General features: G+C 41.1%; 1 protein-coding gene across 1 annotated transcript in view; it reads left to right on the forward strand.

Moving 5' to 3' along the window:
• The first annotated feature begins 2,377 nt into the window (after positions 1 to 2,377).
• LOC128132785 (uncharacterized) overlaps positions 2,378 to 24,154 on the forward strand; it is a 43,253-nt gene continuing 21,476 nt past the window's right edge. Inside the window, exons 1-2 of the mRNA XM_052769746.1 lie at positions 2,378 to 3,509; positions 3,604 to 4,078. Coding sequence (XP_052625706.1) covers positions 2,378 to 3,509; positions 3,604 to 4,078 — 1,607 coding nt within the window. The remainder of the gene's footprint in view (positions 3,510 to 3,603; positions 4,079 to 24,154) is intronic.

Raw genomic sequence — 24,154 nt, forward strand, 5'->3', positions numbered from 1 at the left:
GATTTCATCTTCACCTCTTCTCCTTCTTATTTTATTTGTAATTGTATGTTATACATCATCTCAAGATCCTATCTTCACCCCATATATGGTGGATGATGGATCTAGGGGATTACATGTGGCAAAAGATCATGGAAACCCTAAAAGGAAGAATGATGATTTTATGTGCTTATGTTTATTTTCATGTTGATTATTATAACATCCTTGTGGCTAAATGAAATCCTAATGATCCCTAACCCTTTTTAGTACCACCATTATCATGGGGACTGAATTGGGATGATGAACACATCTTAAAATGTGTTTCAAAAGGAGAAGGATGGATAAGCCAAAAAGGAATCACGGGTGGCTACGATTTTGTTTTCAATCAGATCTGTAGTCATTTTGTAAAAATCATATCTGGAGTTCTATAACTCAAAAGGACCCCAAACCAGTTCCAAAATTTCACAAATTGAGTTGGCTAGCTTTCTTAAGAAGGCCAACCTCACTGATAGGGGCTTTATCTATGTGAAAGAATGGTATCTTTGCTGTCAGGTCTGATCCGGGTCTGTTCTAATATGTCATTTTGTTTTCATCATTTCTAAGGCTTGGAAAAGGATCCAGAGTGATTCCAAGTTTCTATATGTTCCTTATATTATGAATTTAAGATCTGGAGAATATGGGGTGTTATTTCCAATTATAAATTGTTTAGAATGGATCCACACTCCAGGTCAGTGGGCAGTCACCAGCTTTTGCTAGTGCTGTGATTGTCCACAATGTGAATTTTATATATGGAGTTTGAGAGATGATTTTCATTCAATTCCAACTCTGAGACTTTCACTTGTATGTCCTTTACTTCTCTTAATTTTCTTTTGGACGAATTCTACTCACAAGTTGGGTAGAATTGGCCAACATCACTTGACTGTATTGTTGGAGACAGAAGTGATACACCATTTTGTAAAATTCATATTTAATTCATCTTTTGGAGTTAGAATGAGTTCTTTATAGTTGTGGAAACCAGAGCAATCATAGTTTCCTATAAAATTTAGTTAAAGCTATGTTTCTGTTTTAGATTTTGGAGTAAATCCGTTTTGAACAGCAGGTCTGTTTCAGAGACCTTGCTGTGATTACTCTTTTCTCAACTCATAGCTTCATTACTTCTCCTTTCTAACCTTTAGTCCTTCTTAGGTGAGGTTTTGAAGTTTGCTCAAGCTTGGTAGCATTATTTGATTGTTAGCCATCCTTAATACTCACTCAAGGTGAGTTCTTTCACACCGTTGTATTGATGATTGTGTTTGCTAGTTAGCTCGTGTGTGATTATTTGAAGTTATTATAAAAGCATGCTATATAAGTATTGTTTTAATTCGTACATGTGCACTGTATGTAACTAATTATGGATATGGGGACACCACAAAAGGATACGGATTTACCGGTGCGGTGGGTAGGTAAGATCACCAACGTAATACTCTTCGTGAGGTGCGTTGATTAGGGCCAAATGATACGGGATCTTCCCGGTGCGGTTCAAACCTACAAGTCCTTCTCGTAATATAGACATTGATTCGTTCTTTGCCTTTATCATTATAATTGGAAAATGGATTAGGGCTAATAAATATGAATGTTAGTACAATGTCTGTGTTTGAATTCACTAAGCTTCGTGCTTACGTTTTTCCCTTATAACTTTTCAGGTGTTAAGATTAAAGAGGCTAAGGCTTGACATGGAGCATCGGGACATCGCTACTAGTTATTTTGTTGGGACCTTATTATTATTATTACTTCCGCACTTATTTTATATGGTTATTAAGTTGATGGATTATGTTATGACTATTTCAGTTGTTTTAATTTAATTTAAGATTGGTTTTAAAAGTTTAAACTTTTTGCAAAAAAAAAAAATTGGGTGTCACAAGTTGGTATCAGAGCCACAGTTTGAGGGAACTAGGCATTTTTGTGGATGTTCTAGACTCAAATTTGAGGCTCTATAATAGTTTATTCTCTTTTTAAAAGATTTTTCAAATTTTCTGAAGACTAGTAGTGAAAGATGTCGCGGTGTGCCTGTCGGCCAGCCAAGTAAGCCTTATTTCTTATGTTAAATGTTTATGTTAAATTGTTGACTATGAATTGGATTCTACTAGTCTTAAAATGCTAGATTACACACTTATTTAATGTTAACATGTGAGAGAGATGTAAAATTAACGGCTAGAGCGAGCTGGAAATTTTTAAACTAGACGCGATTGCGAAATTGGAACTTGTGTGGAAGATAGTAGAAGGGCCCCTACTATTTGAAACATCGGTGCCGGTTTCGGGTCGGGGCAAGGTTGACAAATTTTCGGCAAGCTGAGTGTTTCTTCTTAATAGAAATATCTAGGCTGAATTATTTCTAAATATTTTCCTCCTTCTACGGATACAGATGGCTCCGCCTGCTCGCCTTAATCAGCTCCAAATGGAGCAAGTTAGGAATATTGTCGCTGAGGAATTCAATAACGCTTTCAATGAACTAATATCGGGCGTGACCAATGACATAATCAACCAGGTCAAAGCTCTTCTGGATGAGCGCCTCGCAGCTATTCCCGGGGGAGCGTTATCGGCTCCGCCCGTTCGGGATTCGGCATACTACTTCGAGAAGTTCAACAAGTGTAGCCCTCCTCTTTGGAATGGTGAATCCGAACCAGTTGCTGCTAAGCATTGGGTGTCAGATGTTGAGGGCGCCTTCATGACTGTTGGGTGTCCGGACCAGTACAAAGTTGTGATCGCCATGAATCAGCTGCGAAAAAGGGGAAAGACATGGTGGAACACCATCACCGCTCTATTAAACGAGGAAGAAGTGAGGGCCATGTCTTGGGCCCAATTTGTGGAGAGGTTCGAGGCACAATATGTGCCCAAGGTGGAGCAGCAGCGGATGCAGCAAGAGTTCATGGCGTTACAGCAAACTACCGAGTCTGTTAGCGACCTGAACGCCAAGTTCTTGGAGATGCTATCTTTTTGTCCCTCATTTGCTGGGAATGAGGCCTGGTTGGTCAGCCAATACACTACCATTCTACGTACCGAGATTCAGGAATTCGTTAGCATGCAGGAGTTCCCGACTTTATCCGCGATCATGGATGCAGCGAGGAGGAGGGAAATCGAGTTGCAGACCCAGACCAAGAGGAAGGCCAATGACACCTCCTCCAAGACATCCAGAGATGCCCAGAAAAAGCAAAAGCAAGGTGGTAAGTCAAGGTATGAGTACAGGCTGTCTTCAGGTCAGGGCGAGAAAAATCTGTTGATATGCTACAACTGTAAAAAGCCAAGGCATCATTGGAAGAATTGTAGGGCTCCTCCTGCGAGTGCAGTTCCTCAGATTACTTCTGCTGCTCCCGTCTGCTATCACTGCAACGAGACGGGACACAAGAAGCCCGAATGCCCGAAGTTGAAGGCTGGTAAAGGAAGCGGGGGTACAAATCCTGCAATTGCATCGTCTTCTAAGGGACCCACTATGGTGACCCGAGGTCGTGCTCACCAGATGACTGCGGATGAGCCGGTGATTACCGCGACAGTGGCAGGTAAATTTCTTTTTTTTTTTCTTTCTTTTCCCTCCTGCCATTATTTAATAAATGGTAGTTAGAATTGTTTACATGATCGTATGTGGTAAATCAGGCATTTATTTGCTAGATTCCGAGCCTGCTGTTGTTATGTTTGATAGCGGTGCTACCCATTCTTTTGTGTCTCGCACGTTTATTAATCGTCTGGGGTGTAGTATCGGAAACTTGGCTCGCCCAATGGTTGTCGAAGTTGCCGACAACCGCACTATTTATGTCACCGATGTCTATCGGGGTTGCACTCTCGAGTTTTCTGGAGTTGAATTCCCTATCGATCTTATCCCTATTGCGATGCGGGAGCTCTACGTTATCGTAGGCATGGATTGGCTTGATGCGTTTGATGCGGAAATCCACTGTCGTAAGAAGCAAGTTCGTGTTCGAAACCCTAGAGGCGGAGAACTTATTATTCAGGGGGACATTCCCCGCCTGGCTATGGCTTCTTGCTCTTCTACTATAGCACTAGACGACGTTCCTATCGTTTCCAACTTCAGCGATGTCTTTCCGGTGGAACTCCCTGGCTTGCCACCTGTTCGGCAAGTGGAGTTTCGCATTGATTTGGTGCCAGGTGCGACTCCGGTAGCGAAATCTCCTTACCGCTTGGCACCACCTGAAATGAAAGAGCTCCAAGATCAACTTCAAGAACTAAGTGATAAAGGGTTTATACGGCCAAGTTGCTCGCCTTGGGGTGCTCCTATTCTCTTTGTGAAGAAGAAAGATGGATCCCAGCGAATGTGTATTGATTATAGGGAGCTAAACAAGCGCACGATAAAGAATAGGTACCCGTTGCCACGTATTGACGATCTTTTCGATCAGCTTCAGGGAGCATCTTGGTTTTCCAAGATTGATTTACGTTCCGGTTACCATCAGATGTGTGTTCGTGAAGAAGACATTGAGAAAACAGCATTCCGTACTCGATATGGGCACTTTGAATTCGTAGTGATGCCTTTTGGGCTCACCAATGCACCCGCAGCGTTCATGGATCTCATGAACCGGGTGTGTAGCCTGATGCTTGACCGTTCGGTCATAGTGTTCATAGATGATATCTTAGTCTATTCTAAGAGCAAAAAGGAGCATCAGCAACACCTTCGGGAGATTCTGGAAACTCTGGCAAGAGAAAGGCTTTATGCTAAATTTTCAAAATGTGAATTTTGGTTGGAAGAAGTTCAGTTCTTGGGGCATGTAGTAAACAAACAAGGTATGAAGGTCGATCAAGTCAAGGTTGATGCGGTTAAACAATGGAAGATTCCAAAAACACCTTCTGAAATTCGTAGTTTCTTGGGTTTAGCCGGTTATTACCGGAGGTTCATTGAAAATTTCTCTAAAATCGCCTTACCACTCACCCGATTGACCAAGAAATCAATGAAATTCGTTTGGGGCCTGGAGCAACAACTGGTGTTTGATGAGTTAAGGAAACGATTGTGTGAAGCTCCGATTTTGGCCTTACCTGATGGGGTTGAGGATATGGTGGTTTACTGTGATGCATCGCTTCAAGGTCTTGGTGCCGTGTTAATGCAACGAGATAGGGTGATAGCCTATGCCTCCCGACAGCTGAAACCCCACGAACGAAACTACCCCACTCATGATTTGGAGCTTGGGGCTGTTGTTTTCGCTCTTAAGATTTGGAGACACTATCTCTATGGAGTGAAGTTTATCATATACACTGACCATAAGAGTCTAAAATATTTGTTCGAGCAGCGGGATTTGAATATGAGGCAGATCCGATGGTTGGATGTGGTAAAAGATTATGATTATGAAATTCACTACCACCCCGGTAAAGCAAATGTGGTAGCTGATGCTCTCAGTCGTAAACAATCTGCCGAACCGATTCGAGCTAAGTGTCTCCGGATCACGATGGTGTCGTCTTTATTAGATCTAATCCGGGACGCCCAAAAGACGGCAATACTGGAGGAAAACATCAGGCGTGAGAAGATTGGGAAAGAGTTGCCTAAGATGGAACGAGACGGGCGGGGTTTGCTGACTCGCTACGGTAGGATTTGGGTTCCATATACCGGGGGAAATCGGAAAACCCTAATGGATGAGTCTCATAAGTCAAAATTTTCTATCCATTCTGGTGCTACTAAAATGTATCGGGACCTTCATGAGGCTTACTGGTGGCATGGAATGAAGAATGATGTGGCTCAATTTGTGGAAGAATGTATGACCTGTCGGAAGGTAAAGGCGGAACACCAGAAACCGCATGGGAAGTTGCAACCATTGGAGATTCCTGAATGGAAATGGGAGCATCTAACCATGGACTTCATTACAAAACTTCCTAGAACTGCCCGAGGATCAGATACAATATGGGTGATTGTTGACCGTTTGACTAAGAGTGCTCACTTTCTAGCTATAAAGGAGAGCTCATCGGCGGAGAAATTAGCCGAGATCTTTGTTCGGGAGATTGTCTCATTACATGGGGTGCCCGTTTCTATCGTCTCCGATCGAGACACCCGATTTACCTCTCGGTTCTGGAGGAAGTTTCAAGAGGAATTGGGCACACGATTACATTTTAGTACCGCCTTCCATCCGCAGACAGACGGGCAGAGTGAGCGGACGATTCAGACCTTGGAGGACATGCTTAGGGCGTGTGCGATTGATTTTGGGGGTAGTTGGGATGACCATCTACATCTAGCTGAGTTTTCTTATAACAACAGCTATCACTCGAGCATTAAAATGCCTCCGTATGAAGCCTTGTACGGGAGGAAGTGCAGGACACCCGTTTGTTGGGGCGAGGTTGGGCAGAGGGTACTTGGGAGTACTGATATCGTGCTACAGACTACGGAGAAAATCCAAGTGATTCGGGATCATTTGGTCACAGCGAGCAGTCGTCAGAAAAGTTATGCTGCCAAAAGACGCTCCAATCTTGAGTTCCAGGTGGGAGATTATGTGTTGCTTAAAGTCTCCCCCTGGAAAGGTGTGATTCGATTTTGGAAGCGGGGAAAGCTCGGACCCCGATTCATTGGACCCTACAAGGTCATAGCTTGTGTGGGGAAGGTGGCTTACCGTTTAGAGCTTCCTGACGAGCTTAGTCTAATTCATAATACGTTCCACGTGTCTCAGTTACGAAAATGCGTTGTTGATGAGACCGCTGTGATACCACTGGAGGACATACAAATTGACGAGCGTCTCAATTATGTTGAGAAACCAATCGCTATTTTAGAACGAAAGACGAAAGCTCTCCGCAACAAGACTATAAACCTGGTTAAGGTGCAATGGCAACATAGGAAGGGTTCGGAATGGACTTGGGAACCAGAATGCGAGATGCGGGCTCATTATCCGGATCTGTTTCTAGGTGTTGACTTCGAGGACGAAGTCCGTTCTTAGTGGGGGAGAGTTGTAACGCCCCGGGTTTTCTCGGTACGTTTGGTTATTTTAATTTAATTATCCTTGTAACCTTGGGTTAATTTATTTAACCAATGTCTGATTTCTTATGTTATTGGGCTCTTTTGATAATCTTGTAAACTCCTTTTATTGAAGTCCATGGGCTATGGGCCTATTTGCAAAGTCCATCTAGTTAATAGTACTTAATGTGTAAATTGAATCATTTGGAACACACACAAGGAAAACACTCTAAACCCTCCCTCTCTCTCAAAAATCGTCCCTCTCTCTCTCTTTGGGATCAAGAGCAGCCAAGGGGCTGTTTGGAGCTTAATTCTTGTTCATTTCCAGCCTTGATTCGTATTGGTATGAACCTCCTTATCCTTTCTTACAACTTGATTCATAACCTTGTTCTAGTTTTATGATTTCATCTTCACCTCTTCTCCTTCTTATTTTATTTGTAATTGTATGTTATACATCATCTCAAGATCCTATCTTCACCCCATATATGGTGGATGATGGATCTAGGGGATTACATCTGGCAAAAGATCATGGAAACCCTAAAAGGGAGAATGATGATTTTATGTGCTTATGTTTATTTTCATGTTGATTATTATTACATCCTTGTGGCTAAATGAAATCCTAATGATCCCTAACCCTTTTTAGTACCACCATTATCATGGGGACTGAATTGGGATGATGAACACATCTTAAAATGTGTTTCAAAAGGAGAAGGATGGATAAGCCAAAAAGGAATCACGGGTGGCTACGATTCTGTTTTCAATCAGATCTGTAGTCATTTTGTAAAAATCATATCTGGAGTTCTATAACTCAAACGGACCCCAAACCAGTTCCAAACGTTCACAAATTGAGTTGGCTAACTTTCTTAAGAAGGCCAACCTCACTGATAGGGGCTTTATCTATGTGAAAGAATGGTATCTTTGCTGTTAGGTCTGATCCGGGTCTGTTCTGATATGTCATTTTGTTTTCATCATTTCTAAGGCTTGGAAAAGGATCCAGAGTGATTCCAAGTTTCTATATGTTCCTTATATTATGAGTTTAAGATCTGGAGAATATGGGGTGTTATTTCCAAATATAAATTGGTTAGAATGGATCCACACTCCAGGTCAGTGGGCAGTCACCAGCTTTTGCTAGTGCTGTGATTGTCCACAATGTGAATTTTATATATGGAGTTTGAGAGATGATTTTCATTCAATTCCAACTCTGAGACTTTCACTTGTATGTCCTTTACTTCTCTTAATTTTCTTTTGGACGAATTCTACTCACAAGTTGGGTAGAATTGGCCAACATCACTTGACCGTATTGTTGGAGACAGAAGTGATACACCATTTTGTAAAATTCATATTTAATTCATCTTTTGGAGTTAGAATGAGTTCTTTATAGTTGTGGAAACCAGAGCAATCATAGTTTCCTATAAAATTTAGTTAAAGCTATGTTTCTGTTTTAGATTTTGGAGTAAATCCGTTTTGAACAGCAGGTCTGTTTCAGAGACCTTGCTGTGATTACTCTTTTCTCAACTCATAGCTTCATTACTTCTCCTTTCTAACCTTTAGTCCTTTTTAGGTGAGGTTTTGAAGTTTGCTCAAGCTTGGTAGCATTATTTGATTGTTAGCCATCCTTAATACTCACTCAAGGTGAGTTCTCTCACACCGTTGTATTGATGATTGTGTTTGCTAGTTAGCTCATGTGTGATTATTTGAAGTTATTATAAAAGCATGCTATATAAGTATTGTTTTAATTCGTACATGTGCACTGTATGTAACTAATTATGGATATGGGGACACCACCAAAGGATACGGATTTACCGGTGCGGTGGGTAGGTAAGATCACCAACGTAATATTCTTCGTGAGGTGCGGTGATTAGGGCCAAATGATACGGGATCTTCCCGGTGCGGTTCAAACCTACAAGTCCTTCTCGTAATATAGACATTGATTCGTTCTTTGCCTTTATCATTATAATTGGAAAATGGATTAGGGCTAGTAAATATGAATGTTAGTACAATGTCTGTGTTTGAATTCACTAAGCTTCGTGCTTACGTTTTTCCCTTATAACTTTTCAGGTGTTAAGATTAAAGAGGCTAAGGCTTGACATGGAGCATCGGGACATCGCTACTAGTTATTTTGGTGGGACCTTATTATTATTATTACTTCCGCACTTATTTTATATGGTTATTAAGTTGATGGATTATGTTATGACTATTTCAGTTGTTTTAATTTAATTTAAGATTGGTTTTAAAAGTTTAAAATTTTTGCAAAAAAAAAAATTGGGTGTCACATAACGGCGGAATACGTTTCGGGGTGGAGGACGTCATGTAAAGTATCATCACAACTTCATAATAGTAGAAACAAGAAACATACAACCATTGCATTTACATAGTGAATTTAATTACAAGAGTGTTTTATATTGTTCAACAAACACCAAAAGTAATTCAAAAATAAGAGATGGGTCTTGTATGCTCCACCTTCTCCAAAAATGTTGCGTCTGTACCTGTCTATCTTTGACCTGAAGGTACAAGTTATTTTGAAAACGAAAATCAGCATAAAGCTGGTGAGTTCATAAGAGTTTAGTGTGAGTTTTTGTATAAAAAGCAATAGTGCAAAAAATGTGCCATTTATATTCATAAGCAGTAGAAAGCCTAGAAAATCCTATATTTTCCAGAAAATACATTGTAAGCAAAACGTATGAAAAGTAGGAATTCTCTATTTTTGAAAACAGTTTAATGTAAAAGTATATTAGAAATTCCCAAATAGTAATGTGATAGAATAGGTTAAGCCTGTATTTAGTGGTAGAGGTGCAAGCTTCCTTTAGTGATCGATTCTTACTTACTTCGGGATGTAATTTAGCGTTTAGTGTAGTATTTTAGAGTAGTTGTAGTGTATTCCTTGTATATTACTAATAGTGAGGATAATAGAGGATCCCATGACCTTCCCAGCATGCACAGTATAGTGAAGTAGTGGCATCCCTGGGCCTGCACGGCGCGGACTGAAATTAACAGTCGGGATGTAATAGCGTCTGCCCAGTATAGATCTATACATGTAGAGTCGTCTCCCTGTCGGAAAACTCCGGGCGTAGTGGATAGCAAATAGAGTATCTCGTAGTGGGTTAGTGTATTATTGTTTGTTTAGTGTTTTCTCTTTTGTTATAGTGTAGAAATCCTATAGTATTGAGCATAGTGTATTCTCTTACTAGTGTATTGTCTGGTAATAGTGAGTATTATAGTGTAGATAGTAGTGACTTTAGCGAGTAATAGCAGTAGCAACCGTAACTATACCTATTATAGTTATCTTAGTGTGGATGGTTCTTGACATGTTAGTGACTTTAGTATTTTAGTGAAAAGAGAATTATTCGTATCCCATACTAATATACAAGTTATATAACTAAGAAATCAACGACAGTCGGACAGATAACTACTACCCTAAGCCCACAATCAAACAAGAACAGGAAATAAGGTGAGATATCGGTCCTAAGTCCTCCAAGTCTTACTTATATAACTATATCAGAATGGTTACATTTTATAAGTAAATTGATTTAATAAAAGTATTTTCCAAAAGAACATTTAAAATCTGGCTTGCTGTCCAAAAATAGTTTTAAAAATGTAAAAACCTATTTATAAGGCATAGTGATAAATCACATGTGATTTGAACTAAGGATAGTGAATCACATGTGATTAATCCTTGTAACGCGGAAATCGTTCTGTAAAACTTTCCATAAACATTTATAAGCAACTTCTATCTCCCCCCTAAAACATTTAAAACATTTGAAAGGTTCATTAAAGGGGTATGAACTCACCTGAAATTGCGTAAATCGGGTGAATCGGGTAAATCGGGTAAAAGTGTTGGTTGAGCGTTTGGTACCAAATAATGACTTGAGCACCTTTTAGGACCCTAATGTCATATGAAATATGTATTTTACAAGAATTTAGTCATCTTATGCTTTTCATTATAGTATTTGGACATTCTAGCATCGTTTTCGGGGTTTTAGGGCCTAGAAGGGGTTCCCGGGAGTGGTACAAGGCCAAGAATGATTTACGGGAGGGTCCATGAGTTCACTCCCTTGGAGTTTACGGCCCAAAGGCCACTCCTTGGGAGTTTACGGCCGTAAGCCCCCTAGGCTTGGCCGTAAACTCATGTGGTCCTCCAAATTGCATGTTTAAGGCCTTATTTCACTTCCTTACTTTAATGGTATGATCCTTGGACCAATATGGAGGGATTAAACTCTTATTTTTGTGACATTTTGGGGAGTTTACGGCCAAGGCTTGTTCTTAGGCCGTAAACTCCATTTAATCCATCATAATGGTTGTTTAAATGGTACAACATGTTCTCATTCACCTTAGATAAATCCTAGAAGGCCTTAAAATGAGTTTTGGGACAATTTGGCATGAAAATTGGGGAGTTTACGGCCCAAGAATATCCTTGGCCGTAAACTCTTCATTTGGCCTCAAAATGGGAAGTTTAATGGTACAACACACATCCAAGGGCCTTAACTAAATTCCTTACATGCATTAGAGGAGTTTTGGGACTTGTTTGACACAAAAACTTGGGTGTTTACGGCCCGAGCTTAACCTTGGCCGTAAATTGCTCTTTTTGTCTTCAATTGGTGTTGTTTGGTGCATTTAAACCTTCCTTAGTGTCAAGTCTAAAATACCAAACACCTTAGATGAGTTTTTGGGGCTTTAAACAAGGATTTTTGGGGTTTTTCGGGTGTTTACGGCCTAAGCACAAGCTTGGGCCGTAAACTCCTTTTTAAGCTTCAATTCCTTGTGTTTTGGTGTCCAAACTCTCCTAGGTATATGCCTTAATTAGTCCATAAGCTTAATTAGTCCACAAGTTTCTAGGGGTTAACGGCCTAAGGGGCTTCTTAGGCCGTAAACTCCTTTTTGGTCCTTCATTTCTATGATTTTGGCCTCTAAATACAATGAAGTATGTCTAGATTAAGATAGGGAATGAGTCCTTACGTTTGGAAGCCGGAAATTCGCGGATTTGGGGTCGAGTTCGGGTCTAGAGAGAGAAAGTAGTGAGAGAGAGTGAATGTGAGGTAAAAGAGTGTTCAAATGTTGTTTACACGCATTTCATATGCCTCGGGTATCGTACCCGATACACGGCTACCCGATGCTTAAAGTTTAACAGGGTTAAAACTTTTTACCCGGGTGAAGTGGTTGAAAAAGTAATATAACTCTATTAGGTTAAACGGAGTTAACACATACAAGTTATATTTACTTATGATAATATTAAGACATGCAAATAACTAGATATTCGGTTATTGACGATTCCAAATATTAAAGAAAATAACATATAGTGATGCATTCCATTAGTGAAGATGGGATTTGTAACGAGAATAGATTTGGGGTTGTCACATCATCCCCCCGTTAGGGGAATTTCGTCCCGAAATTTAGAATACAAACAGATACGTATTACAATACTACTAAGCAAATAGATGAGGATATTTGAGTTTCATTTGATCCTCGCGCTCCCAAGTGAATTCCGGCCCTCGCTTGGCGTTCCACCGAACCTTCACAATTGGGATGCAGCTTTGTTTCGTCCACTTTACTTCACGATCCAAAACCTCCGCAGGCTCTTCCACGAAGTTGAGGCTCTCATTGACCTTGATCTCGTCGAGGGGAATCACGGGAGTCTCGTTAGACAGACATTTCTTCAAGTTTGAGACGTGGAAGATGGGATGTATGTTACTTAGCTCGCGGGGTAAGTTTAGTTTGTAAGATACGGGGCCGATTCTGGCGAGAATCTCAAAAGGCCCTATGTACCTTGGGTTTAACTTTCCACGCTTTCTGAAGCGTATCGTGCCTTTCTAGGGCGAGACCTTCAAAAGGACTCGGTCTCCCACCTGGAATTCCAAGGGTTTTCTTCGTTTGTCGGCGTAACTTTTCTGTCGATCCCTAGCGGCTTTTAGTCGTTCATGTATCTGCACAATCTTCTCGGTCGTCTCTCGAATGATCTCCGGACCAGTGAGGGCGCTGTCAGGAACTCGTCCTTTAGCTAATTGAGTGTCACCCACCTCAGCCCAGCACAAAGGGGATCTGCACTTCCGGCCGTAGAGGGCTTCGAATGGAGCTGCCTTGATGCTCGTATGATAACTATTGTTGTAGGAAAACTCCACAAGAGGCAAGTGTGTATCCCATGATTTCCCGAAGTCGATCACACAAGCTCGCAGCATATCTTCTAAGGTTTGTATCGTCCTCTCACTTTGTCCGTCAGTCTGCGGATGGTAGGCTGTACTCATGTCCAGCCTCGTCCCTAGTGCCTTTTGCAATGATTGCCAAAATCTAGAGGTGAATCTACTATCTTTGTCTGATATAATAGATATAGGGACGCCATGCAGTCGCACTATTTCTTTTATATATGTTCTAGTGAGCTTCTCCATCTTGTCCGTCTCCTTGATCGGTAGAAAGTGTGCAGACTTGGTCAACCTGTCAACGATGACCTAAATGGTGTCTAATCCACCTGCTGTCTTGGGCAGCTTGGTGATAAAGTCCATTGTGATTCGCTCCCACTTCCATTCTGGTACCTCCGGTTGTTGGAGGAGTCCTGATGGCTTTTGATATTCGACTTTGACGCTCGCGCAAGTAAGGCACTTACTTACAAAGATAGCAATCTCCGCTTTCATGTTCGGCCACCAGTATAGCTTTTTGAGATCCAAATACATCTTATCTGAACCCGGGTGGACGGAGTAACGAGTGTTGTGTGCTTCCCTCATAACCAAATCTCTGAAACCTCCATGGCGTGGAGTCCAGATTCGGTCCATGAAGTAATAGGCTCCTTCACCCTTAACCTCCAGATTTTTATCCATTACGCGTAGGGATTCTCCTATCACGTTCTCGGGCTTTAAGGCTTCTAGCTGAGCCTCTTTGATCTGTGTGGATAGATGCGAATGGATAGTCATTGTCAATGACTTGGTCCTTCGACCGGAATATTCCTTTCTACTCAGGGCGTCAGCTACTACGTTGGCTTTCCCCGGATGATATCTAATTTCACAGTCGTAATCGTTAAGTAGCTCGACCCACCGACGCTGTCTCATGTTGAGTTCTTTTTGGTTCAGTATATGTTGGAGGCTTTTATGATCATTGTACACCACACTCTTCGTCCCATACAAGTAGTGTCTCCAGATTTTTAGTGCGAAGACGACCGCTCCTAACTCGAGGTCGTGAGTAGTGTAGTTCACTTCATGGTTCTTTAGCTGTCTCGAGGCATAGGCGATAACCTTACCTCATTGCATCAAGACACACCCGAGCCCCTGATTGGATGCATCACAGTATACAACGAAATCTTATGTCCCTTCGGGAAGGGATAATACTGGTGTTGTGCATAGGGCTCGCTTCAGGGTCTGAAATGCCTTCTCCTGTTTCTCTTCCCAGTCGAATGATACACCCTTCTGAGTTAGCATAGTGAGAGGCTTCGCAATTCGAGAGAAATTTTGGATGAATCTGCGGTAGTAGCCAGCGAGGCCTAGAAATTGACGAATTTATGTAGGCGTCTTTGGTGCTGACCAGTTCTCAATAGCTTTAATTTTGGAGGGGTCCACGTGGATTCCGTCTTCACTGACCACGTGCCCTAAGAATTCAACTCTTCGGATCCAAAACTCGCACTTAGAGAACTTCGCATACAACTTCTCGGATCGCAGGGTTTCCAGGACTAATCGTAAATGATTTCCGTGCTCTTCCTCGCTCCGAGAGTAGACGAGTATGTCATTAATAAAGACGATGACGAACTGATCTAGATATGGACGACATACCCTATTCATCAAGTCCATGAATACTGCGGGGGCGTTAGTCAGTCCAAAGGGCATCACTACGAACTCAAAATGTCCGTAGCGGGTCCGGAAGGCTGTCTTTGGAACATCTTCCTCAAGCACCCGTAACTGATGATACCCCGATCTAAGATCAATCTTGGAGAAGTAACTTGCTCCTTGGAGTTGGTCGAATAGATCGTCGATACGAGGAAGAGGATAGCGATTTTTGATCGTGAGTTTATTGAGTTCCCTATAATCGATGCACATCCAAAACGACCCATCCTTTTTCTTCACGAACAAGACCGGAGCTCCCCAAGGTGAGAAGCTCGGTCTTATAAAGCCCTTGCTGAGCAGTTCGTTGAGTTGACCAGATAGTTCTTGCATTTCGGCGGGCGCTAGACGGTAGGGCGACTTAGCTACGGGGGTAGCTCCTGGGATTAGGTCGATTCTGAATTCAATCTGTCGTTTGGGAGGTAGGCCTGGAAGATCCTCCGGGAAGACATCAGGAAAATCGCACACTACAAGAATGTCTTTTGGATCTTTCGATTTCTGGTTAGTGTCGACAACGTGAGCAAGAAAGGCGCGATATTCCTTGCGCAAGTATTTCTGAGCCTGAATACTAGAGATGATACGAAGGTTTGTACTTGGCTTATCTCCGTATATCAATAGGGTCTCTCGATTCGGAAAGTTCAGGCGAATGGCTTTCTCGGAGCATAGGATATCGACGTAGTGAAGGCTTAACCAATCCATACCAACAATGACATCGAAATTTTTGATTGAGACTGGTATAAGATCGATTAAAAAGGGGTGATCATCTAACGTGATAGTACAAGCTATATAGATTTCATTAGAGCTTTCTGTCTTCCCATTAGCCATTTCTACAACAAATGTTTCTTTTAGTGGTTGAGGGGTTTGTTTGAGTAAGTGTTTAAAGTTTCGATTTATGAAGCTTCTTTCTGCACCACTATCGAATAAGACACAGGCATAAGAGTTGTTGAGAAGAAACGTACCTGTGACCACCGTGGGATCAGCTACCGCTTCATTGTGACCGATAGTGAGTAACCTTCCAGTTCCCCCAGCATTTGCAGCCTTCGGGCAGTTCTTCTTAAAATGGCCCGCTTCACCGCAGCCATAACAAGTTGGGGTGACTCCCGTACCAGGAACCTGTGTGATAGGTTTGGGAGGGGCCTTGCAAAATCGGACAGTATGGCCCTTTCGGCCGCAGTTAGAACACTGCAATTCACAGCAAGGGCCGTTGTGGTGAAAAGGGCACTTGGGACACTTAGGCAAGTTTCCACTGTAAGCTTTTGGTGGGGCTGGAGCAGTTGGTGTGGCTGGGGTGGTGGCAGCATGGACCGCCACAATTTGCTGGTCCTTGGAGGCGGTTTGAGTTTTCTTGCCCTTCTTCTTATCCCATCGTTTCCTTTTTCTGTCAGATGATCCGGATGGTGCAGTGGTTGTTGCTGCTGGAGTGGAGGAGATTTCGTGGTTGATCAGACTCTGGGCCAATTCCTTGGCGCTGTCAAAAGTGATAGGGCGTGAAGCCAGAACATTTCCTCGATACGGGGGCACTAAACCCTAGATGTATCGCTCAATCTTCTTGCTTTCAGAGGGGATCATGTTGGGACACATAGCCGCCAAGTCGCAAAACTTGGCCGTATAAGCCGTTATGTCGGTCCCCTTCATCTTGAGGTTCCAAAGTTCTTCCTCAAGCTTCTGAACTTCGCCCCTAGGGCAGTACTCTCCTCTCATAAGATCTTTTAGAGTGTCCCAGCCCATGGCATTGGCTGTGACCAAGGAGAGTGCACTGACATGGCCGTTCCACCATGACAAGGCCTTGTTAGTGAGGGTAGCAGTAGCGAACTTGATTTTGCTCTCTTCGGGACAAGAGCACATCTCGAATACAGCTTCGGTTCTTTCGAACCATTGGGACAATGCCAGAATCCCTCCGGTACCATCAAAGAAAGCAGGTTTACAATTCATGAAGTCCTTATAAGTGCATCCCTGCACTCGCTGGTGGACTTCACCAAATCTAGAATTCCCACCGCTCGCATCACCCGAGTTCATTTGGGGCATGGCTGCTGTTACAGCCGCAGTCACAGCCGTTTGGAACAACACCAGATCGAACTGCGGAGGAGGAGGTGGTGGAGGAGGGGTTTAGGTAGCTGGTCTTCCTTGGTTTGGACGCTTTCGAGGAGGCATCCTTCACTGGAAAACCATAGAAATGATAGCAATAGTAAGAGCCTATTGCGAATATGAATAGAGTATTTCATGGATTAAATCAACATAATCCAAGATCGGTATGAGAGTCATAGAAAGAGAGAAACCAACTGCCAATATACTGGTATTAATGATGCAACACAAGTTCATGAAAATTGACCTAGCAGTAGGTCTTACATCCCACCATGGAGAAATTGTTGGCAGTTTAGAGGTTCAACTAGAGTACTTTTAAACTAGGAATGTTTACAGACAAGAGACCTACGGAACATAGAGATAAAAAGGATAGTCCTTTAAATAAAAGAGTGAGGTAACTAGATGTCTTCTACTGGCGACGGTTGCTTGTTGGGCGAATCCTCAGATCTGCTAGTTGACGCATAACTTCTTGAAGGTGTCGATCATGAGTCCTTTGGCGTGTTCGGAGTTCCCTAACTTCAGCTCGGGATGCATCCAGCTGATGCTGCAGAGCCTCGTTGGTCCTCCTTGTCCTGTCCACGGCTTCTTCGAGTTGGCGGATGCGAACAGTGTTTAGATTTGAGTTGGCATCCACTTCTACAACTCGACCAATAGCAGCTTGACTTTGCTCAACATTCCTGGCAATCCTTCGGATCATGATGGGCAGAACCCGATCCGCTGATCCTCCTTCGCTTATGTTATAGAAGCTTCGGTCTCCATTGTAAGGCAAGGGCTGACCCTGCTCCTCGCTCCATCGATGCAAGGATATTGCCCACATAGGAGTGGGGCCCTGAAATGCCGGTCGGGGGTTAGGGTTCGGGGCTTCAGGAGGTTGGTTGTTGACCTCTGGCTCGGAGCTCGAGCTATTCGAGAAGCCTTCAGCATGATGATCATCCAAAGGAATAGGGTGATCGTCGTCTGACTCCTCTTCGAGCCATCCTCCATTGCCCTGGTTCGGAAAGTACGGATCGCCGGGTAGGTGGAAGCCAGCCATGTTATCTACGCGAGAAAGGGGGAAAAGAAGATTAATAGACGTACTATTCTAAAATACTTATAGGATGAATCATTATTAGTCGACCCAATACTTGCATAGTGCATACCGATTACATGTCACCGAAGCAAGATAGTCCTTCGAATAAACCACCCTAACTTCAGACCCCCAATCAAACAAGAACAGGGAATGAAGCAAAGGCTGCAGATTCTGAGTCTATAACGCCCTAATCACATGTAATCGTGATGTATCCACTTAGCAACTATTGTCCTACTAGTAACGACCCCTTTTTGTTATCATATATGTATAATCTAGAGATACAGAATACTCCTATAGTATTCTTATGGTAGTGTTATTATGGTATTGTTGGTAAGTTTTTAGACTTGTTGCAACATCACAACCAAACTTAGGCACATGCTAGTCACTCTCAGGAAAAACGTAGTTGATCAGGCTACATCACCCTGAATGTGATTATATGTCTCTAAACCCAATTGTGCTATCCAACAATCTTAATACTTTCGTTTTGTTCTAGGATGATACTGACTTCGGTGTTTGATAATGATGTGTGTATATATATACTTAGTTAGATCTTTTAGATACTTAACATTATATATTCTTGGTCAGAGTGTTTTAGTCCCGAAGTGTTTATAGTTCGTATATCTTTTATAGGTTGATATACTTGATTCACTATAAACAATGCTCTGATACCAATCTGTCACACCCCAAAACCGATAACGGCGGAATACGTTTCGGGGTGGAGGACGTCATGTACAGTATCATCACAATTGCATAATAGTAGAAACAAGAAACATACGACCATTGCATTTACATAGTGAATTTAATTACAAGAGTGTTTTATATTGTTCAACAAACACCAAAAGTAATTCAAAAATAAGAGATGGGTCTTGTATGCTCCACCTTCTCCAAAAATGTTGCGTCTGTACCTGTCTATCTTTGACCTGAAGGTACAAGTTATTTTGAAAACGAAAATCAGCATAAAGCTGGTGAGTTCATAAGAGTTTAGTGTGAGTTTTTGTATAAAAAGCAATAGTGCGAAAAATGTGCCATTTATATTCATAAGCAGTAGAAAGCCTAGAAAATCCTATATTTTCCAGAAAATACATTGTAAGTGAAACGTATGAAAAGTAGGCATTCTCTATTTTTGAAAACAGTTTAATGTAAAAGTATATTAGAAATTCCCAAATAGTAATGTGATAGAATAGGTTAAGCCTGTATTTAGTGGTAGAGGTGCAAGCTTCCTTTAGTGATCGATTCTTACTTACTTCGGGATGTAATTTAGCGTTTAGTGTAGTATTTTAGAGTAGTTGTAGTGTATTCCTTGTATATTACTAATAGTGAGGATAATAGAGGATCCCATGACCTTCCCAGCATGCACAGTATAGTGAAGTAGTGGCATCCCTGGGCCTGCACGGCGCGGACTGAAATTAACAGTCGGGATGTAATAGCGTCTGCCCAGTATAGATCTATACATGTAGAGTCGTCTCCCTGTCGGAAAACTCCGGGCGTAGTGGATAGCAAATAGAGTATCTCGTAGTGGGTTAGTGTATTATTGTTTGTTTAGTGTTTTCTCTTTTGTTATAGTGTAGAAATCCTATAGTAGTGAGCATAGTGTATTCTCTTACTAGTGTATTGTCTGGTAATAGTGAGTATTATAGTGTAGAGAGTAGTGACTTTAGCGAGTAATAGCAGTAGCAACCGTAACTATACCTATTATAGCTATCTTAGTGTGGATGGTTCTTGACATGTTAGTGACTTTAGTATTTTAATGAAAAGAGAATTATCCGTATCCCATACTAATATACAAGTTATATAACTAAGAAATCAACGACAGTCGGACAGATAACTACTACCCTAAGCCCACAATCAAACAAGAACAGGAAATAAGGCGAGATATCGGTCCTAAGTCCTCCAAGTCTTACTTATATAACTATATCAGAATGGTTACATTTTATAAGTAAATTGATTTAATAAAAGTATTTTCCAAAAGAACATTTAAAATCTGGCTTGCTGTCCAAAAATAGTTTTAAAAATGTAAAAACCTGTTTATAAGGCATAGTGATAAATCACATGTGATTTGAACTAAGGATAGTGAATCACATGTGATTAATCCTTGTAACGCAGAAATCGTTCTGTAAAACTTTCCATAAACATTTATAAGCAACTTGTATCTCCCCCCTAAAACATTTAAAACATTTGGAAGGTTCATTAAAGGGGTATGAACTCACCTGAAATTGCGTAAATCGGGTGAATCGGGTAAATCGGGTAAAAGTGTTGGTTGAGCGTTTGGTACCAAATAATGACTTGAGCACCTTTTAGGACCCTAATGTCATATGAAATATGTATTTTACAAGAATTTAGTCATCTTATGCTTTTCATTATAGTATTTCGGCATTCTAGCATCGTTTTCGGGGTTTTAGGGCCTAGAAGGGGTTCCCGGGAGTGGTACAAGGCCAAGAATGATTTACGGGAGGGTCCATGAGTTCACTCCCTTGGAGTTTACGGCCCAAAGGCCACTCCTTGGGAGTTTACGGCCGTAAGCCCCCTAGGCTTGGCCGTAAACTCATGTGGTCCTCCAAATTGCATGTTTAAGGCCTTATTTCACTTCCTTACTTTAATGGTATGAGCCTTGGACCAATATGGAGGGATTAAACTCTTATTTTTGTGACATTTTGGGGAGTTTATGGCCAAGGCTTGTTATTAGGCCGTAAACTCCATTTAATCCATCAAAATGGTTGTTTAAATGGTACAACATGTTCTCATTCACCCTAGATAAATCCTAGAAGGCCTTAAAATGAGTTTTGGGACAATTTGGCATGAAAATTGGGGAGTTTACGGCCCAAGAATGTCCTTGGCCGTAAACTCTTCATTTGGCCTCAAAATGGGAAGTTTAATGGTACAACACACATCCAAGGGCCTTAACTAAATTCCTTACATGCATTAGAGGAGTTTTGGGACTTGTTTGACACAAAAACTTGGGTGTTTACGGCCCAAGCTTAACCTTGGCCGTAAACTCCTCTTTTTGTCTTCAATTGGTGTTGTTTGGTGCATTTAAACCTTCCTTAGTGTCAAGTCTAAGTTACCAAACACCTTAGATGAGTTTTTGGGGCTTTAAACAAGGATTTTTGGGGTTTTTCGGGTGTTTACGGCCTAAGCACAAGCTTGGGCCGTAAACTCCTTTTTAAGCTTCAATTCCTTGTGTTTTAGTGTCCAAACTCTCCTAGGTATATGCCTTAATTAGTCCATAAGCTTAAAGGAAGGGAAAATGAGGTTTTTGGCAAGTTTCTAGGGGTTTACGGCCTAAGGGGCTTCATAGGCCGTAAACTCCTTTTTGGTCCTTGATTTCTATGATTTTGGCCTCTAAATACAGTGAAGTATGTCTAGATTAAGATAGGGAATAAGTCCTTACGTTTGGAAGCCGGAAATTTGCGGATTTGGGGTCGAGTTCGGGTCTAGAGAGAAAGTAGTGAGAGAGAGTGAATGTGAGGTAAAAGAGTGTTCAAATGTTGTTTACACTCATTTCATATGCCTCGGGTATCATACCCGATACACGGCTACCCGATGCTTAAAGTTTAACAGGGTTAAAACTTTTTACCCGGGTGAAGTGGTTGAAAAAGTAATATAACTCTATTCGGTTAAACGGAGTTAACACATACAAGTTATATTTACTTATGATAATATCAAGACATGCAAATAACTAGATATTCGGTTATTGACGATTCCAAATATTAAAGAAAATAACGTATAGTGATGCATTCCGTTAGTGAAGATGGGATTTGTAACGGGAATAGATTTGGGGTTGTCACACTATGGCTCAACACTTCTTCGATGTACGAACTTATGTCCTGAATTCTGGTGCTGATAGGGTGACTGGGGGGTTCTAATAAAGTAGGTCTGTGTGAAATTGTTTTCCTTTCTAATCCTCTCTGTCAGTCATATGTTGCCCCCTTTACGTGATTGGAAGATCTGACCTGGGACGCAACATATGCACCTTTATTTCTATACATCTCTATCTATGTTTCTCTCTATTTATCTATGTTCGTCATATGTTGTCCCCTTGGTGTGATCGAAAGATCCGACTTGGGACACAACATATGCACCCTTCTATCTCGCTAACCCTCTATCTATGTTAGTAATATGTTGTTCCCTCTGCGTGATTGGAAGACATCCGACCTGAGATACAACATATGCATCTCTATATCTATCTTCTCTATCAAATAATTGAGCACTCACCTAAAGTAAAGAGCTTTTTGGAATTCCTTGATTGCTAGGGTATATCATGAACTAGGGAACACGTTCTAGTGCACTTAAAATTGAATTAACTAAAGGTTATCTGTAGATCTCGCTGCTGAATTTAAGTGGACAACAATATCCTTGGTCATCGTTAGTAAAATGGTCTATTTAGGAATATAATCACAATGTCTTGTCATTTATAATCTGTCCAACTTGTCAATATCCTTTGTGTTTAAGTGCACCACAATATTCGTGAGTGACCAGAGCTAAACATGCGGGTGTGTGCTGATAAACAATATTGAATTGCTTGACAACTTTGATCCCAAAAGTTTTTGTTTTGTATATTTTGTATCTTATTTTTGTTTTTGTTAAATTTCTTCATATTTTTCCTCTATGCACAAATTTAGGAGGAGAATTAAAAACAAATCATAAAAATTTCAAAATTTCAAAAATATGTTTATTTCTGTTTTTATTTCTTGTTCAAAAAAATTCCAAAATTATGTTATTTTTACTTTTGAGTGTATTTTTAATTTTAATTTTATTTCTTAGTTATTTCTATTGTGTGCTAAGTTTATTTTTACTTTTATTTTTTATCTCAAAGTTTCTATTGTCTTAAAAAACGAATTCAAAAAGAAGAAGAGACTCATGGAGACTGTATCAGAATTTTCTGAGCATGGAGAAGAAACTTGGAAGGGAGTTAATGGTCATTACACGTCACTCTATTTTCAAAAGGAATTAAAGGATTGAAACTGTACAAATTGCCAGTTAGGCAGTATCTTTCAAAGAACTGTCATATTTAAGGAATTAAAAGTTTAAAACTGTATAGATGTATGGCATCTGGGCGATGCACCTCGCAAGGTACGATTATCGTTGAACGTCTCGACAAGGGCCAAGTTAACTTGTTTAAATTGAAAAACTATATTGAGATCTTTGATCTAGGATATACATGGGCTAACATGTCACACCCCGAAAACCGAAGGCGGAAACATTTTCGGGGTTGACTCCACGTTGAGTATCAAATCCAATGCACATAGTAAGTAAAGTAAAACAACCATTACATTACATTAAGAAAAGTTTTACAATTGTTTCAAAAGTACAGTTATACAGTTGTGATACATAGTATATGATAACAAAACGAGTGGGTCTTCGGAGTACTCCATCCTGAACAAAACGATCTTCGGGTACCTGTTCTAACGCTGACCTGAGAACACAAGCGGTTTGAAAATCAGCATAACGCTGGTGAGTTCATAAGCGGTTTTTGTTTTGTGAAAATGTTCAAGTTTCCTTTCTGTTTCTGAAAATGTTACACACACCAAGAAAATCCCATATTTTCTTAAAAAGGTTGGTTACTGTTCCTCAACATGTAAAGTAAAGTAAAGTTGTACACTGAAAACATTTTACTCTTGTGAAAATGTATAGTTGGGTAATCTGGTTTGTTATACTGTTCTGGTTATGTACCAATGAACTCCCAGGAAAGTCCCATACTTTCCTGATTATGTATTACTAATTGTGAAAGATGTAAGGTTATCCGGTTTGTTACACTTTTCTTGTTATGTAAATGTTTCCCAGGAAAGCCCCATGCTTTCCTGAATGTTGGTTTCCAATGTGAAAGATGTATTCTGTTAGACCCGGTTATGTACAAGGTTTCCCAGGAAAGTCCCATACTTTCCTGAATGTTGGTTTCCAATGTGAAAGATGTATTCTGTTAGACCTGGTTATGTACAAGGTTTCCCAGGAAAGTCCCATACTTTGCTGAATGTTGGTTTCCAATGTAAAAAATGTATACCGAAACCTGGTTATCTTGTGAAGTGTGTTAAGTTATTCATTATTACTATTGAGTAAATCTCTGTTATCCTAATTGCGAGTTCCATAACCATACAATAGACTAACTGTGGGAATAAGAAGTCCACATCACCTTATGACTTTCGTCACCATTGAACCATTTCGGTTCGGCTGTAGCTAGCAGCCAGGTGTGGGGTAGTCAGCCCCGTATAGATCTATACACTAAAGTCACGCTCTCTAATCCCAGAGATTCTGGTTATGGGTGTAGTCCTCCACTCGCGTATCTCTGTGGAGTGTTCGCCGAGGACGTGTCTCCAATCATACATGAATAAC

The sequence above is a fragment of the Lactuca sativa genome, chromosome 3 (assembly GCF_002870075.4).
Source record: "Lactuca sativa cultivar Salinas chromosome 3, Lsat_Salinas_v11, whole genome shotgun sequence".
In the NCBI taxonomy this organism is placed as follows: domain Eukaryota; kingdom Viridiplantae; phylum Streptophyta; class Magnoliopsida; order Asterales; family Asteraceae; genus Lactuca; species Lactuca sativa.